Source organism: Zeus faber (genome assembly GCF_960531495.2).
Source record: "Zeus faber genome assembly, chromosome: 7".
Classification (NCBI taxonomy): Eukaryota; Metazoa; Chordata; class Actinopteri; order Zeiformes; family Zeidae; genus Zeus; species Zeus faber.
Window position 1 is genome coordinate 12,929,778 of NC_137203.1, and position 16,341 is coordinate 12,946,118.

The following is a 16,341-nucleotide window of genomic DNA, read 5'->3' on the forward strand; positions in this document are numbered from 1 at the left end:
TGTATAAAAAGGCTTTTGGGTTCTTTTCAAAATAAAAGACCCCTGTAACGTCAATTAAGAGATCAATGGTGAAAAGGGAGCATCGTGGGTCTTTACATGGATTTCTACATGGGTGTGAGCTAAGGTGATTCTGACGGTGGAATCCAGTTAACGGCGTGATGGTTTTCTCCCGTTTCCACACAGATGACCCCGGGGGCCAGGGACAGCGCCATCTGCCCCCGGATGGGCCCCAGCACGGGCGTCATGTGATCCTCCCCATTAGACGCCAGCCATTGAACCCTCCTGTCACATCCCTCCGACCCCTTGTCCCATCTCTTCGCCAGCCGTCAGTGTGATCAATCTGGTTTCTTGGCTCCTACATTCCGGCCGTGGCGGTGGTCGGCATTTGTGATTCGGTTGAGTTTGACGGCTCTCAGTGGCGCGTTCACCTTAAGAACCCAACTCCGCTTTGACAGTCGGGTTATTCGATTCTGCGGTCGTCGACACGGGTTTTGATTGAACGCAACGTTTCCACAGTCTCATTTCAGAACACAGTGATCTTGGAAAGGGAAAGAGTTCAACATGACTACAAGTCAACACAATAATAAATTCACGTTAAGGAGTCGGACTTGGAACGGCGTGCTGGGTACGAGACAAACAGCATCTGACGCCAATTAAACGACACCTTTTGAAACGCGTTACGGGTTTGTTTTAAATAGTTGGCAGATAAGATGGCAGGAGATATGCGAGATAAAGACAAAAAAAAATGAGGAAGCATTGTCTGTCTGCGTATCCAGCCTCAAAACACCCGTCTCTCACTGTCGGTGGATTTTAAAGTATGCCATTTGTCATCCAACAGCAGCATTAAATCGCAATTTATTTATTTCCTCTCAAACAAGCAACAATCCGATGGGTAATATTTCTTGAATTTCAACTAATTTCACAGAATTTTCCATTATCTCATGGCGGCGATTTCGGGCCTTCTGCAAAATATATTTCCCCCTTTTTCTCGTAAAACCCCTTAAATCTTTTTTTCCCCCAAAATTGACTGAAATCCAAGTAAGATTATTTTACAGCTAAATTGTAATGTTTAGTCCATGCAAACAGAATGAAGAGATGGTGGTTTTCGCAGCATGTGGGGTCAACCCACAGCTGTGTGTGTGTGTGTGTGTGTCTGTGTGTGTGTGTGTGTGTGTGTGTGTGTGTGTGTGTGTTGTGTGTGTGTGTGTGTGTGTTGTGTGTACCTTGCGTGGACTCTACTCTGTTAGTCTGGAAGGTCGGGATTAATAACTATGGAATCATGTGGAATTATATGATCACACGCAGCAGATGTTACAGATGTGAAACCACAAACACTCCACGAAATAAAAATAGATGACTAGATGATCTCAGGAGAGAAGAGAGAGAGAGAGAGTGATAACAGCGATGGAAAACAACTACAAAAAAAAAAAAAAAAAAAAAAAAAAGAGGGCGCAGTGATATGAAAAAAGACGAAAAAGCAGCCATGACAGAACGTCAGAGGAGGGAGAGAGAGAGACTCGAATAGAAAATCCGCACAAGGGAGAACGACTTGAGCTAAACGAGAGAGGAGGAGAGCCTCGCGTTGAAGGCAGACGCGTCTAACGGTGTTTCCGGAGCCGTCGGATCTAACCCACAGTTCCCCTCCGTCTCAGAGGTGTTGGGACCGACAACAATAAACAAGGGGTTGCATTAGCCTCCGCAGACACACAGCTGGAAAACCACCACAGAGTAGAATTATACACCCCTACTCTGTATAGATCTAAGGGAGATAGAAGCTATATATAGAAACACATCATATATAAGAGATAATAATTAGATAGATATACTTTATTCATACTCAGGGGGAAATTGCAGTAAACTGCATCTGACATCAAAACAATAGGCAATATTAGATCGGCTCATAATAAAAACAGAAAAAACACCAACAAATTAACAAAAACATAGAAACATTTGGCAATACACAATAAACCTAAAAAATGAACAATAAACCTCCGTGTCAACAATTCACATTCTATCAAAAAAGGAAACAATGCAAGCGTGCACACAAATATAAAAAAATAGAATCTTTAAAAATTCTACGGATAATGAGATAAAAGTGATGGAGGATTGTCAATGCTATTCTCAATCAATAGATAACTCACAAAATGACCAAAAATGCGTATCCACCAAATTGAACTCCGCAACCTAGCCCTGCGCCGGTGCTGCAGCCTTTACATCTGCTGCCGAGCTAAAAGCAAAGCTCCCCAAACAAACATTGAGGCCGGCGACTCAAACCCCCATGTCTCAACGCAGAGATCCCAGAGCACTTTAGTATCAACTAAATCCTTGCAACCTCTTCACCCAGGAAATAAAATAAATAAATAAAAACAACCCATCTGTGCAGATCTATGGCAAATACACAACCCCCCCCCCCCCCGTGGCTTAAAGCTATGGTGTCTCAGCATGATGCACAACATGAGTCATTGTAATAAAAATAAATAAATAAAATAAAAATAAAAATAAACTGGAAAAATTTAGGCCAAAAGACCAAAAGTCGAGATAAAAAAACAAAAAAAACAATGCGCATGTGTGCCATTGCCTTTTTTATCTGATTATTTGATTTCAGGTCGGGGGAGGGGGGAGATGAGGAAACCGTGTGAGTTTTGAGGTGTTTATTCTGTGGTATCTTACCTTTTTCTTCTCTTTCAAATCATACAAGGCCAGGCTGGCAAACGCAGGCTCAATGTCAATCTCAAACCTGCGGAAGACGAGGGTAAAGGAGTAAAAAAAATAAAAAATAAAATAAAAAAAAAAGAGGAATTTTGGTGAAAAACGTCACCGCTCGCACTGTGCATGTAGAGCATGAACACGAGGTGTTGTCATACTGTGTTACACCGACTATAAACTATATCCCGTTCTTTTTTCGCTCTATTCTAAGCGTTGCGGGATTGGAAAGGAGAAAACTATGCCGAGCGATCAGATGAGTCAACTCGGAGGATGGACGTCGGGCCAAACCACCGCAGCAGAGAAATGAGTTCAGCTCAAAACATTTGGCAGCATTTTTGGGTTTATGGAGTGAAGGAGGGGACGGGGGATGTGAGTGACGGGCACAGAAACCGACTGTGACTGCGTTAAATAACCCAAAAAGAAAAGGGAGCGATAGAGATCAAACTGGGGAAAAAATAAAACCTCGGCAGAAGGAGCAAGGCTCGTCCACCGAGGTCGCCCTAGAGCAAGGGTTCCCAAACCGGGGTAAGCGGCCTCGTAGGGGTCCTTAAAGGAGCTGCAGTGGGTCCGTGACAAAATGATTTAAAATGTTTCCCTTTTGTTTCTTATAAATTTTTTGTATTTATTTTTTTACAAAATACATTTAAAGAAAATTGGGTGAGGGGGTCTTCAGCCACTGCCAGAGCCTAATCAGAAAAGGTTTGGGGAGCCTTGGTCGAGAGAAGAACTCTTACATCATCACGGGAGCTCCGTGTACATTAACCCTTTCCGTTTACTATACATTACAACTTTAATGGAAATATATGACCACGTTGACGTACTTGATGGCCTGACACCGGATGAGGATCTGATCTCCTATGTGTTCATTTGGGCGCTCGGGGACGGGGCGGATCTCCACCGCATCCTCCTGCGGGAAAGGAAAACCATGCGACAACCTTCTCAGATACGACGAGGCAGAGCGTCGGCGTTCAGGATTAGTGCACGGTTAAAAAAAAATAAAAAATAAGTACGCATTGGCGTTTTCTCCGTCCCACCTCATCTGCCGGGGGGTAGAGCGCGAACAGCTCCGGGTGCCTGTTGCCCTGCCGGGCCTCCTGGTTGAAGCGGTCGAGCTCCTCGTGGCTGCTGAAGCGGAGCAAGCCCTCCACCCTGGGGTCGGGGGTCAGACCTCTCAGGTCAAAGTCGGAGGAGGTCAGCGTCCGCCCGCAGTCGTCACTCAAGCCTGCCAGAGAGGGCGACTTCACCTGGGGCACAGCCAGGGGGAGGAAGGGAGGGTGGAGAGTGAGCGAGCGTGTAGGGTGTGATGTGATGTGGAGGGATCGGCGAGAAAAGGGTCACGGCAGTATGGAGAAGGAAAACAAAACACTCGGGGAATAAAAGTTGAGTGAATAAAATGCTTTTTGTCAAGGCCAGCTCTCCCTCACATTCAATAACACAGGTTGAGGGATGTCTTCTCTTTAAAAAAGGTTCATCCTCAAACATGTCAGTGCGCTACCAAGGGCATTTGAAGGGGCCATCGCAACTCCTTGCTCCATCAGAAATGTGTAAACATTAAGTGAAGAGGACACCCCCACCCCCCTCCAGCTCTCTGATCCCGGTGGTGTTTCTCAGCCATATTAAATTACTCACACTTGGCTAAAGTGTCCTAATTCGAACCAGCTCTCCACGCGCCGCTCCTCCCACCCCCTCCATCCACCCACCCACTCCAGCTCCGCTCAACCGGCCGCAGCTCGCCAAGCCGCCGGTCCAGCGGCACTCTGGAGACCCAGCTGGAGGACGTCACGGACGCCGTCGCACGATGGCTACAGCTGAAACAAGATTGGAGCGGAGCACAGTGGAGACCTGTTTGGAGTTGAATGACAATGGCAACCGCTCTCCCTCTCTTTGGCTGCGGATCATGGGAAGCCCAGGACTGGAACAAGGGCCTTTAGTTTGGGTGATTAACCAGAATTGGCAAGGATGGGGGGCAAGGATGGGGGCTGGTGGGGAGGGGGCAGGGGGGTGTTCGGGGCTGCCTGGTTAGATAGCCAGGGGCTGAGGATTTTGGGACTGAGTGGAACTTGGAACGGCCGGGACAGCCCCGGTGCTGGGAGCCAGGAATTTTGGCCGGGGTGATAGAAATGGGGCTTGAGAGAGGGCCGGACGCAGAGAAGCAAGCTGGAGAAGCTGGCCTAAAATAATAGTTAGCCGGGGACCGGGGGGGCCCTGAATTCGGCAGCGACAGTAGAGGATGGATGCTGGCGTGCCGCGGGTAATACAAGAGCTGGAACGACCACAGCGGAAAGAAATACCGGAAAGAACCAGAACGCTCTGGAAGCGAACGCAATGGAAAAGAAGAGAATAGAGCAGAACAATGAAGGTCTTGATGTTTGGCAGCGGGCGGCGGTGGGAGGTATTTTGGGTATAATTTCGGGGTCTAGTCCTTTGCATGGGAGGGGGGAGGGCAGCTGGGAGAACATGAAAGGGGGTCGTCGCCAGCATGCCGGGAGAGTGAAAGCGGTGACAAAAACACCACTGGGCCCGCTGGTGCGGCGCTCCCCCACACTCCCGCTCAGCTTTGATGCGCCGCCCCCCTCCTCAGCGTGGAACCCGCCCCGGCGTGCGTCGGGGAGATATTCCGGCGAGCGGGCCGCGGTCCGTGGAGGCGGCCGTGGAGGGCGGACGGGAAGAGTTTGCGTCGCCTTCTACGCACTAAGGATTTCAACGGAACGCGTGTCCCCGTCGCAAAAGCGTCGATTTCAGTGACAAAAAGACGGCGGCTTCTCGGCGGCTGGTTCTTTTTAAAATGAGAGACGTTTAAGATGAGAGAGTTCACCGACGGGTTTCATTAGGGGGCATAAATCAAAGGATCTCGAAACTTAAGTCGCCGATAATGAAGAAATAAACACTTCAGAAGCGCCGTACACACGGCGTCTGCCAAAAGAAGAACTGTAACTTTATATCAGCACCACAATAGAGGAAAGAAGCGTATAAATGAAAGTAAAAAAAACAAAACAAAAAAAAAACCTACTAAATGTAGTGTTTGAGATCACTTTCATTTTGTGGCAAGCAAACCCTTTTTAATTGGAATGAAGAGGGTGTGTGTGTGTGTGTGTGTGTGTGTGTGTGTGTGTGTGTGTGTGTCTCTCTCTCTCTTACCGGGCTCGGTTGTTTCTCAGGCTGAATATCGGACTCAAATATTTGTTTCTTAAGGAGTTTGTGCAGGCCAGCCCGCTCCGAATACGCACTCCAACCATCACCTTGGCACCTACACACACACACGCACATACACACACGCGCACACACGCGCGCAGAAGACACAACAAGCATGGTAACCGCTGATACACCTCCATAACTCTAATCAAACCTGATATAACATTTGTTTTTCCTCACCCCGACAAGACAAAGAAATGTCTTGTATAAGAAAGCCACATGTGCATGTGTGTGTGCGAGGGGGTATGTGTGTGTGTGTGTGTGTGTGTGTGTGTGTGTGTGTGTGTGTGTGTGTGTGTGTGTGTGCGTGAGTGTGTGTCAGCTCTGATAATCCTGAGGGGTGAGCCCCTGTGTAGTGTTAATCAGACACTCGCAGACCCCGAAGGTGTTTCCTGTCAGACACCTGAAGGAAGCCGCATGCATTGTATCATCTATTATGGGCTTCATGTCTTAATACATCATCTATTAACGGCGTTCACAAAGAACAGCGCAAAAACCAACTGTATCAACTTTACTTGTCCATTAATCACTGTAGTGAGCATCGTGTGAAAAATGAACATTTCTGAAAAAAATACTAGAGAACCGTGGAGCTGTTTCAAACCAAATCTTCTTAATGAGTGCTATTTTCTATATTGTTAGACATTCACAGCCGACACTTGATTAGCCAAATGGCTGACAGGGTTTTGAATTTGCTTTGATTTAATCTACTTTATGGCGGCATTAATAGATAGATTTAATTGTGACTTTGGCTATTAATCAATTAGAGCCTACGTTTTTTTAACATGCAATTCAATACAATTCCCTTTACATAAAATAAGATATCAATATCATAAATGCCATAAAAATAGTAGTAACACAAAAAAAACCCCAAATAATACTTAAATAAAATACTTGGTGAAAGTGCCTCTCGCTTTCCTTCAGCCCTGGTGTAACCCAAATGTTGCACCATATCAAGTATTTTTTGAGGGAAAGTAAAACATCAGTCTGGCCTTGTGGATAAGAAGCTGATGTCCTTGCGAGAGAACACTGCGACCGGCGCCATGTGACAGGAGGCTAAAAGCGTCGTAGTCAAGGACGACTTCACATGAAGCTTGAAACCTAACCTTGAAAGCAAAAACACATTTCTTGTGGTTTACCTTCTGGAGACCACGAGCCACGGCCGAGTGTAACTGCGCACGCAGTCTCTCACATGGGAATCCAACTCCACCCTGAAAAGACAGATAAAAAGGTGAGGGAACGAACAAGGGTGTGACGTAGTTTGCACTCACACACGCGGCAGTGCACACCCACAGACGCCCGCACAGTTATTGTACCGTTTATTAACTAGTCCAACAGGGCACGTTATCAAACTGTTCGTTACGCCCCCTACGGTTCAATACGTACATGTGACGTACAGAAGTCCACCAGACGCGTTGACGCAGCGTACGGGTGCAGCGTGCAGTAAGTGCTGCTTCCTATTGAATCCACTGTTGCAGCTCCACCGGCCACGTCAGCCGCCATGCGTTTCTCTATTTTTGCGCGAGAGGTCTATTTTTCATTTTTAGACTGCACCTGAGCTACGCAGCCTTTTCGAATCACAAAATTACAGCATTGATATTTACTTTGCAATTTCTTGCAGTTTTGGGAAGACATTTCAAATTGCATTACATCACTGGTTTTATCGAAGTGCAATGCACTGAGGTATCTTCTTGCCACAACACAGCTCAGCCGCTTTGTTTTAGAGAACTCTTGAGAAATAAAAATGTGTAATGAGCGGCGCGCTCCCCGCGGGACCCACCCGTCCTCGGGAGCAGAGTGGCGGGCGGTGCGACACGCCCTCTCCACCTGCTCCACCCTTAGGTCGTCGTCGGGGAAGTCGCCCAGCTCCTGCATCAGGGCGGAGTCTCCGCTTCGCAGCTGCGACGTCAGGAACTCCTCCAGGTCCAGGGGCTCCACTGCCTCGTAGGACGGGGGCTGGGGGGAGAGGGATCAGAAAGAGCACATAATGAATGGACGGATGGATGGATAGATAAAGAGATCACTCATGCTTGAACTGCTGGAGTTACTACAGCACATTCAAAAAGTGCGGAGAAAGGTGAAATTGAAATAAAAGAGAGTGAGAAAAGGAGGCGCAGGGCCAGTTGAATCACAACCCTTTTCTAAAACCTCCTACCTGTCTAAGAAGCATGTGTATAAATAGAAACTGGCTTGTATTAGATAGCAAGAAGAGGAATCTGTCTCAAGGACTATATTTAGTCACAACTTTTATCAATCAACTTGAGCTTTTCACAGAAACAAAAAGCATTCTTTTCCCTCCTCAGGGGCACATCTGTGAGAAGGATTAAACACAAGACATTTGCAAAGTCACAGCTGATCAGGCAAACGTCATACTGAATACCGCTTCTACTAAAAACACGCTTATTTTAACCAGAATGTATCTCAACAGCCAGCTAAGACTTTTTGAAATACCTTTAATAGAATTGATCGAAAGCCATTTAGAAAAAGCAAATATACTTTGATGTGTTCTTTTCAAATGTGACTTGGGACACTTCCACATGTGCTCCTAAATGCAATATCGATCAGTCTGAACAGTCATGTCAGAAACGATTGAAGTGAAATTTTAATCACGTCCTGTTGTGCCTGGTCATAATTCATTGCATCGGTGGGACTATTGATGGAAAGATGGAGTGGAACGATGGTGAGGTCTTAGATCCAATCGTCATTTGGGGAAATGCTCCTATGCAAGCAGAACTTGAAGGTGCAACAGACTTCTTTTCAAAAGCATATCCCAAGAAGTGGCCGAGCGGGGCCAAAGGAGAGCGGATCCCTAAGTCCCACGGCTGAAGATTAAGTCATAAACTGCCAAAGTTAAAATCTTGGCTCTTTTTTTTTTTTTGGCCTTCTGGCGTTCTTCTCCATTAGCCGACAAATTTGCAGCGAGCCTCCTGAACGCACCAACTTCAAACTCAAAGCAGAAGGTGTAACTTCAGTGACTTTCATTTAGTTACTGTTTATTTCTGACAGGTGTGACATGTTTTGTTAGTACTGTTTGAGTCATTAGAGTTCCAGTTCCCAACTGAAATCAGATAGAGACCCAAACATTTAAACATGAACGTGAACTGTCAAAAAAAGAAGAATAAAAAAATGAAATCAGAGATCTGAGATCTGAGGAACAAATGTACAAATACAGCACTCAGACCTGCAGTGTGAACGACATGATATGACACATGGGGGCGGCTTCCGCAGACCGAACCAGTATTTGTTGCTTCCGGCTGCCTACATTTGCGGCATGAAAAGGGAACCTGCATGAAGCAGGTGCTTTTTCTAAAAAAAAAAAAAAACTCCAAGTGGGCAAACCTCCAATCTGATTACATCCCACGCGGCTGCATGGACACAGAGCGAAATCAGAGTAACACACTAGAACTCCGGAAAGCATCAGCCGGGTAAATGTCACCAGAACCAAAAAGTCAGGTTTTCCAGGAAACACTGGAATAAGTTACTTTTCATTATTATGCATTAACATGAGTTTGATGTCAGCCAGACTCTTTAACATGGACGTTATAAGCAGGTAGATTCATATTGATATTGCATGAATTTCTCAATCATTATTCTGATTGTGATAATAAATTATTGCATTTTGTCCAGTTCTAACCCAAATACAAAGCACGTGCACGGCAGGCAGGGGACGCTAGGGGGGAAGTGAGAAAACTAAGCGTGCAAAGATAAACTGCACAGATAAAAGGAAGGGGGAAAAGAAGAGAGACAGAGCAGATGAACAGAGGAAGAAGGTCTTAGGGGCCGTCACTCCTGCGTTGTGCAACAGCAGTTGTGAGCATTTTCATTTGCTTCACAGACATGATTTTGCACGTGGTTTTCCTTTTGTCCGCTTGCAAAGACGCATGCTAGTCAAGTAGTGAATATTCAACACAAACATAAAAGATAAGCCGGCAAAACCTTAATAACTTAGGTACCTTTTCTATTCCAAGCGGCCTCAAGATATAATAACATGAGACTAGAGTAGAAGACTGGAAGGGTGAGTCTGGAAAACGTATGAACGTGTTCCACTCTTATGCAGCTATAGTTGTATGAAACCTAAAAACATTGGGGAAGACAATATTTACCACAGTGGACTATCTGGCACGGACGCTGACCGAATCACATTAATGCTAATGCATGCATGCCTCTCTGCGGTGCACGCCGCTTCCTCCCGACGATACCAGCAGTAAAACCCCTCCGTGGCTCGTAAGTTGATGACCCGCTGTGCTGCAGAAACTGGTATGTGGAACTAGGAGAACATCGTAGATCTATCATAGCATCATGAAAAATTGGCGAAAATTGCAGCTTTGCAGGGCCAACAACTTCCCCTACAGCAAACCCTTCAAAATATGTACTGTATGCACTGAATCTTTGAGCCTCTGACACTAAATGCATTTAAAGATAATTTTTTGCCTAATTATTCGTCTCTCGTCATGCTGAAAAATGACAACACGATAGACCCACGTAACCAAATTTTACCCTTAATTATACCATATAATATCATAAATAGAACCACAGACTTTGCTCTAACGCATTTTAAAGCAGGCACTTTATGCTGAGCCAACTTACCCAGCTTAACAGAGGACAAAATGTAAAAGGGAAGTGTGTAAAATGGCGCACTCCGGATATGTACAGAGCATATAGTGGGTGCCGATTGCTCGTCGCTTAGCGTTCTGCTGAAACTCACCCCAACATTGGGCGGAAGTCCTCCCCAAATCACTTATTATCCCTAGAACCCAGGTGTTGCAGCCAGTTTGGTTGGACTTGAGTGACTCGAGATGAATGGAACAGCCAAGTCGTTGCTGAAGCCCGCTGTGCTGAGAGATTAGTCTAGAGGCGCTCAGGCAAACCTCTTTGAGCAGTTAGAAGTCGAGGCGAGGAAACCACGAAAGGCGGGAGGAAGTGATGTCAGCGTGGCCTCCCTCCGAAATATAGCCTTTCAACAGACGGGAACAGAAGCTAAAAAAAAAAAAAAAAAAAGGCAGAGACGCGCCTTCACACAAATACCAAGAAATGCACTCGCACAAAGACACCCCAACCAGGCTTTCACTCCCGGCCGTTGATTTGTGTGAGGACTACAAACATCAATGATATCTCGAGTTTGTCATTCCAGCCTCTATAAATAGCACATCAGAGAATTACGTAGAGCTGCAGTTGACGATTATTTTCCATTGTCGATTAATTGATTAGTTTGATTGTCCATAAAATGTCATAGAACGCTGAAAAATGTCAATCACCGTTTCCCAAAGCCCAAGGCGACGTCCTGAAAGGTTTTGTTTTGTCCACAACCTACGGATATCCAGTTTACTGTCACAAAGGACAAAATAAACCAGAAAATATTCACATTTAAGCAGCTGCAATATCGATTATACCGATTATTAGTTTGTGATTAATTTAATAGTTGGCAACTAATTGATTAATCAATTAAAGTCAATCTAAACTTTGCAGCTCTAGTATTATGTAACACTACCAACGTAGTGATCCACACTGCAGCTAGAGGCAGAGACCACCCCTGTCCAACTAATCAACTAATCATTGCAGCTCTAGTATTATGTGACACTAGCAATGTAGTGATCCACACTGCAGCTAGAACAGCAACCACCCCTGTCCAACTAATCAACTTATCATTGCAGCACTAGTATTATGTGAATCTACCAACATAGTGATCCACACTGCAGCTAGAAGCAGTGACCACCCCTGTCCAACTTATCAACTAATTGTTGCAGCTCTAGTATTACATGACACTCCCAACGTATTGATCCACACTGCAGCTAAAAGCAGCGACCACCCCTGTCCAACTAATAGTTACAGCTCTAGTATTATGTGACACTACCAACGTAGTGATCCACACTGCAGCTAGAAGCAGCGACCACCCCCGTCCAACTAATCAACTAATCATTGCAGCTCTAGTATTACGTGACACTACCAACGTAGTGATCCACACTGCAGCTAAAAGCAGCGACCACCCCTGTCCAACTAATAGTTGCAGCTCTAGTATTATGTGACACTACCAACGTAGTGATCCACACTGCAGCTAGAAGCAGCGACCACCCCCGTCCAACTAATCAACTAATCTTTGCAGCTCTAGTATTATGTGACACTACCAACGTAGTGATCCACACTGCAGCTAGAAGCAGCGACCACCCCCGTCCAACTAATCAACTAATCTTTGCAGCTCTAGTATTACGTGACACTACCAACGTAGTGATCCACACTGCAGCTAGAAGCAGCGACCACCCCCGTCCAACTAATCAACTAATCTTTGCAGCTCTAGTATTATGTGACACTACCAACGTAGTAATCCACACTGCAGCTAGAAGCAGCGACCACCCCCGTCCAACTAATAAACTAATCGTTGCAGCTCTAGTATTACATGACACTACCAACGTAGTGATCCACACTGCAGCTAGAAGCAGCGACCACCCCTGTCCAACGAACCCGACACATCTGCTGAATAATGATGCACCATGGGAAAATATCATCCCAAAGATTATAGTATTAGAAAAAAAAAAAAAAAACCCTCTCCCACATTCCAAATCCGGGCATTTTAAAGATTTGCTCGTGTAAGCTGCAAGGTAAGCAAGCCCTCATCCGGGGGATCGTCAGCAGCCGCGGCACTGACCCATTTCCCGAGCAGGTTAGAGATTAAGCCCGAGCCGAGGAGGAGGAGGAGAAGTGGGAGAAGTGGACGGGACGACTTCTTCTCCTCCTCCTCAAACCGTCAGCTGACGAGCACAAGGAGAATATCAAAGGGCGACAGCTCAGCTCTGCACGGATACACGTTGGGAGACTTGGCGTCCGAGAGCTAAATGGAGAGGTTTTAGAAGACGTCCAATGGGACAGACGCCGAGTGAGGAAACATAGAATCAAGAGCCAGAGGGAGACAAGCGGGGGGGGGGGAGGATAAAGAGATGGAGGGACTTGAGGGCCACGGGTTCCATTGTAGAGAGAGCGAGAGTGGAGTGGGAGCAAATCCTTCCGACGGATTACTGTGCATCGCTCTTGTGTGCCCGTTCAAGACGTTGCAGGAATCACCCAAACTAGGCTCCAGGCGACATCCACGGAGAGAAAATAAATAAATAAATACATAAATAAATACAACAAAAAACACTGCAATGGCCAGCCAGACGAAGTGTGTCAGGGTGGGGTTTTGTTTTTTTAGGGCTCGTGTCTGTTAGATAATAAGTGGAAAGAAGTTGAAAAGTTTGCATGAGCAGAGGGCTGTGGAGCCGGGACAGTTACTGAAATTGTGGAGTCTGGACTTTCGACGGAAACTGCGCAGCCACTGGACCGGAGGCGGCGTCAGACTTCAAGAGCGCCTCGATTCAATAACCACGTTTTGCGAATAATTTGAAAATAGTTTGTCGTCTTAATTTTTTCGCCACATCAGGAGAGACCACAAACACATGTGAAATCTAAAATAAAAGAAATGTCGAGGTTTATAGTAGCCTATTGCATCGTTTCAGCAAATACCATCGATGGTCTGAGAAGGGAGCAATAGGACATAAAATTCATAATGCAAAAGACATTCTGATTGGTTGGATTTCTTAGGCCCCGCCCCTACAGCTCAGGGGAACACCCACTCAACTGTTTAAACAGCAATTCTCAATGAGGGATTGTTCAGAGTTTTTTCAAGAGTTCACGTCAGTTCAATTGAAAGGGAGCGTGGTCTACGACCCACTGACCACACCCACCCAGCAGAACCCCACCTACTTTCTGTTTGTTTGTTTTTAAGGTGGGAAAACTTGAAACTTCCCACTTTAGAAGCCTTTTAAGCAAGCGGCTCCTGTTCAAAGGGAAAGTCGTGTCTCCGACGAATGATCAACGCCCATCAAAACCAACAAAGGCATGGTGGATAAACTCAACGGGCTGATTTCAAAACGAGCGGTATCGCCCCCGTGACGGGAAACTCACCACACTCAAGTACGTCGACGCCGAGGCATTGGAGTTGGTTCTGCTGTGATACGAGCCATGGTTTCCACTGAAGTGTCGCCTGATCTCCGCAGAAGAGTGTCTGAAACACAATTGTCAAAACAAGTTGTTACGTGTGCCGGATATGACTGGGACGGAAAGTGATCATACCATGAGATTTAAATATGTAAGTCATTTGTAGTTAGGGGGGAAACCAGCGGTGTGGGTGCAGGGATGCAGACGTACAGTGGTCCAGCACGTCTAATTGAAACTAAACAGGAGGGAGGAGGCAGAGCCATGAAACTAAACTGGGTTTGTGGCGTGCGAGTTGGTGCTCTGTGGTGAATGCATTCAAACTATTGTTTGCCCGCTGCAGAAAGACGGCTGCGCCGCCAGTGATCAGGCTTTGTCGAGCTGGCAGCCGTACAAGCAGTGGCACTAATACGCTGTCCTGAATCACGGGTCACACAAAGCAGAAAATCATCATGACAGAGGAGCGGGGCGGGATGCAAACACAAATACACTGAGTGTACATGGGGATGGTGTGTGTGTGTGTGTGTGTGTGTGTTGGGGGGGGTGCCTGTAGCAAAAAAAGAAGAGGGGAAAAGCAGCTGAACAGGCTAACAAGAAATTCACCAGGATCCCCAGTCTGCTGTGCATGTCCGTCTGCAGTGCAATCACAACACATTATTTCATTTAATTAATCTGCTGTGACATTGCCCCTTGACCAAACCCATCAGAGTGACAGCTTTATTCTCTGCAGCTACATGATCAAAGGCTAGTCCCTAACTTGTCTGCCTCTGTTTTGCTCTGGCAGTCCATGCGCCCTGTGTGTGTGTGTGTGTGTGTGGGTGTGTGTGTGTGTGTGTGTGTGTGTGTGTGTGTGTGTGTGTGTGTGTGTGTGTGTGTGTGTGTGTGTGTGTGTGTGTGTGTGTGCGCGCGCGCGCACACACGCACGCACGCATAGTATGGCGGAGACTCTTTCCTGTATGGTGCCAAATGTGTGTGTGTGTTGTTTTTGTGCATTGGCACATTTTCACATTGAGCTGAATTTTGGGGGCATGTGAAGGGTCTTCATCAAATGGGTCAAATTCCCGACCGTGCGTTCATTAAGTCCCCGGGGCCATTGTTAGGACGGCCCCCGCTCTCAATCGCTGCTTGTCAAAAACAATCCAATTGAGGGATGTTGTGATATTAAAACAATAGGGGCTGCAACGCCAGACATATTGTTCAACCTGTTTCATATTAAACATCTAAAAGGGATAATTAAGCATTTTTTCAGAAATGTATATACCCAGCAATGGAGGATCCTTGTAGAGTCCCTGTCAACAACATGTTATGAATCCTGAACCAAATAAATAAATGAATGAACGAACGAACGAACGAACGAACGAACGAACGAACGAACGAACGAACGAACGAACGAACGAACGAACAAATAAATAAATAAATAAATTAATAAATAAATAAATAAATAAAACATTCGGTGCATTCGAGCACATTCGTAATTTTTTTAGTGGGGTTCAAACACTTTGCGAGGTTTGAGATCAGTTTTCCACAGCAATACAGATAAGCTCACGTAAAGTCACCAACCCGGCCGTCGCGGCAACATGCGAGGGGACACAACGAGCAAAGTCCATGAGCGTGAGTCATCACGGCCATTTCACCTTTTTTCATCTGACCAGGGATCTGCATTCACTTACAGGACATGTATTTAGGCATGCGAGACGTTCCTAATGGAGCAGCACTACGGCAAACCTAAGTGTGTTATCCCGGTGGGAGGAAAGCGACGTGCTACCGTTAATATGTGCATATGTACGCAGGACCACGTCATCAGCTTTCACACATTTAATGTGTTTACGTATCAGCGTAATCTCCACCAGGAGTGCTGAGTGGCGACGTTCACCTGTCCAAAAGGCGCCAAAGATTGTTTTTTTGTTTTTTTTTTCTAAAAGTCTGATTTTAATCTGATGACAACATCAGGGCCTAATCCTGGTGAATTCCAACACAAAGCCCAAGTTCTTCTCAGTTCTGTTCATTCATTGTCCTGTGCAGGGTGTGTGACTTACAGCTTGACATGCGCATCACAAGACACACCCACACACCCACACACACACACACACACAACAAATTTCAGTGTGTGTTGGACTTTGGTGATTTCATGTGTTCAGTTGTGAACCGGGAAAAAAAAAAAAAGAATACAAATAAAAATCACAGCGAATCCATCTTTGCTTTCCAGTTCACGTTGTGCAGCGGGTGTTCATGGCCTTACACCCCTGGAAGGATGTGGGTGTAGAAATACTCTGCCCAATTCTTCTAACATATGCCCCGTTTTTAACATCTCTCAGACAAAGCTCAGACCACACACACACTCTATATAAAAAGACTGGGTGGGTAAAACCCTAATCAGCTCTTGCCAGCAGATCCAAGCAGCATTATTTTTACCAGCGGTGGACAAACCGCCTGTCAGGTCAGACAACATCTGTCATTCTCTTTTGGGCGAGTCTCTCTCTCTCT

General features: G+C 46.0%; 1 protein-coding gene across 1 annotated transcript in view; it reads right to left on the bottom strand.

Annotated features, from left to right (window-relative positions):
- Nucleotides 1-16,341, bottom strand: part of dock8 (dedicator of cytokinesis 8) — a 61,239-nt gene that overhangs the window by 39,720 nt on the left and 5,178 nt on the right. The window contains exons 2-8 of the mRNA XM_080004114.1: nt 13,828-13,927; nt 7,676-7,851; nt 7,035-7,106; nt 5,845-5,953; nt 3,741-3,950; nt 3,528-3,613; nt 2,671-2,737 (exon numbers count right to left, since the gene is read on the bottom strand). Of these exons, the coding sequence (XP_079860240.1) occupies nt 2,671-2,737; nt 3,528-3,613; nt 3,741-3,950; nt 5,845-5,953; nt 7,035-7,106; nt 7,676-7,851; nt 13,828-13,927 (820 nt within the window). The remainder of the gene's footprint in view (nt 1-2,670; nt 2,738-3,527; nt 3,614-3,740; nt 3,951-5,844; nt 5,954-7,034; nt 7,107-7,675; nt 7,852-13,827; nt 13,928-16,341) is intronic.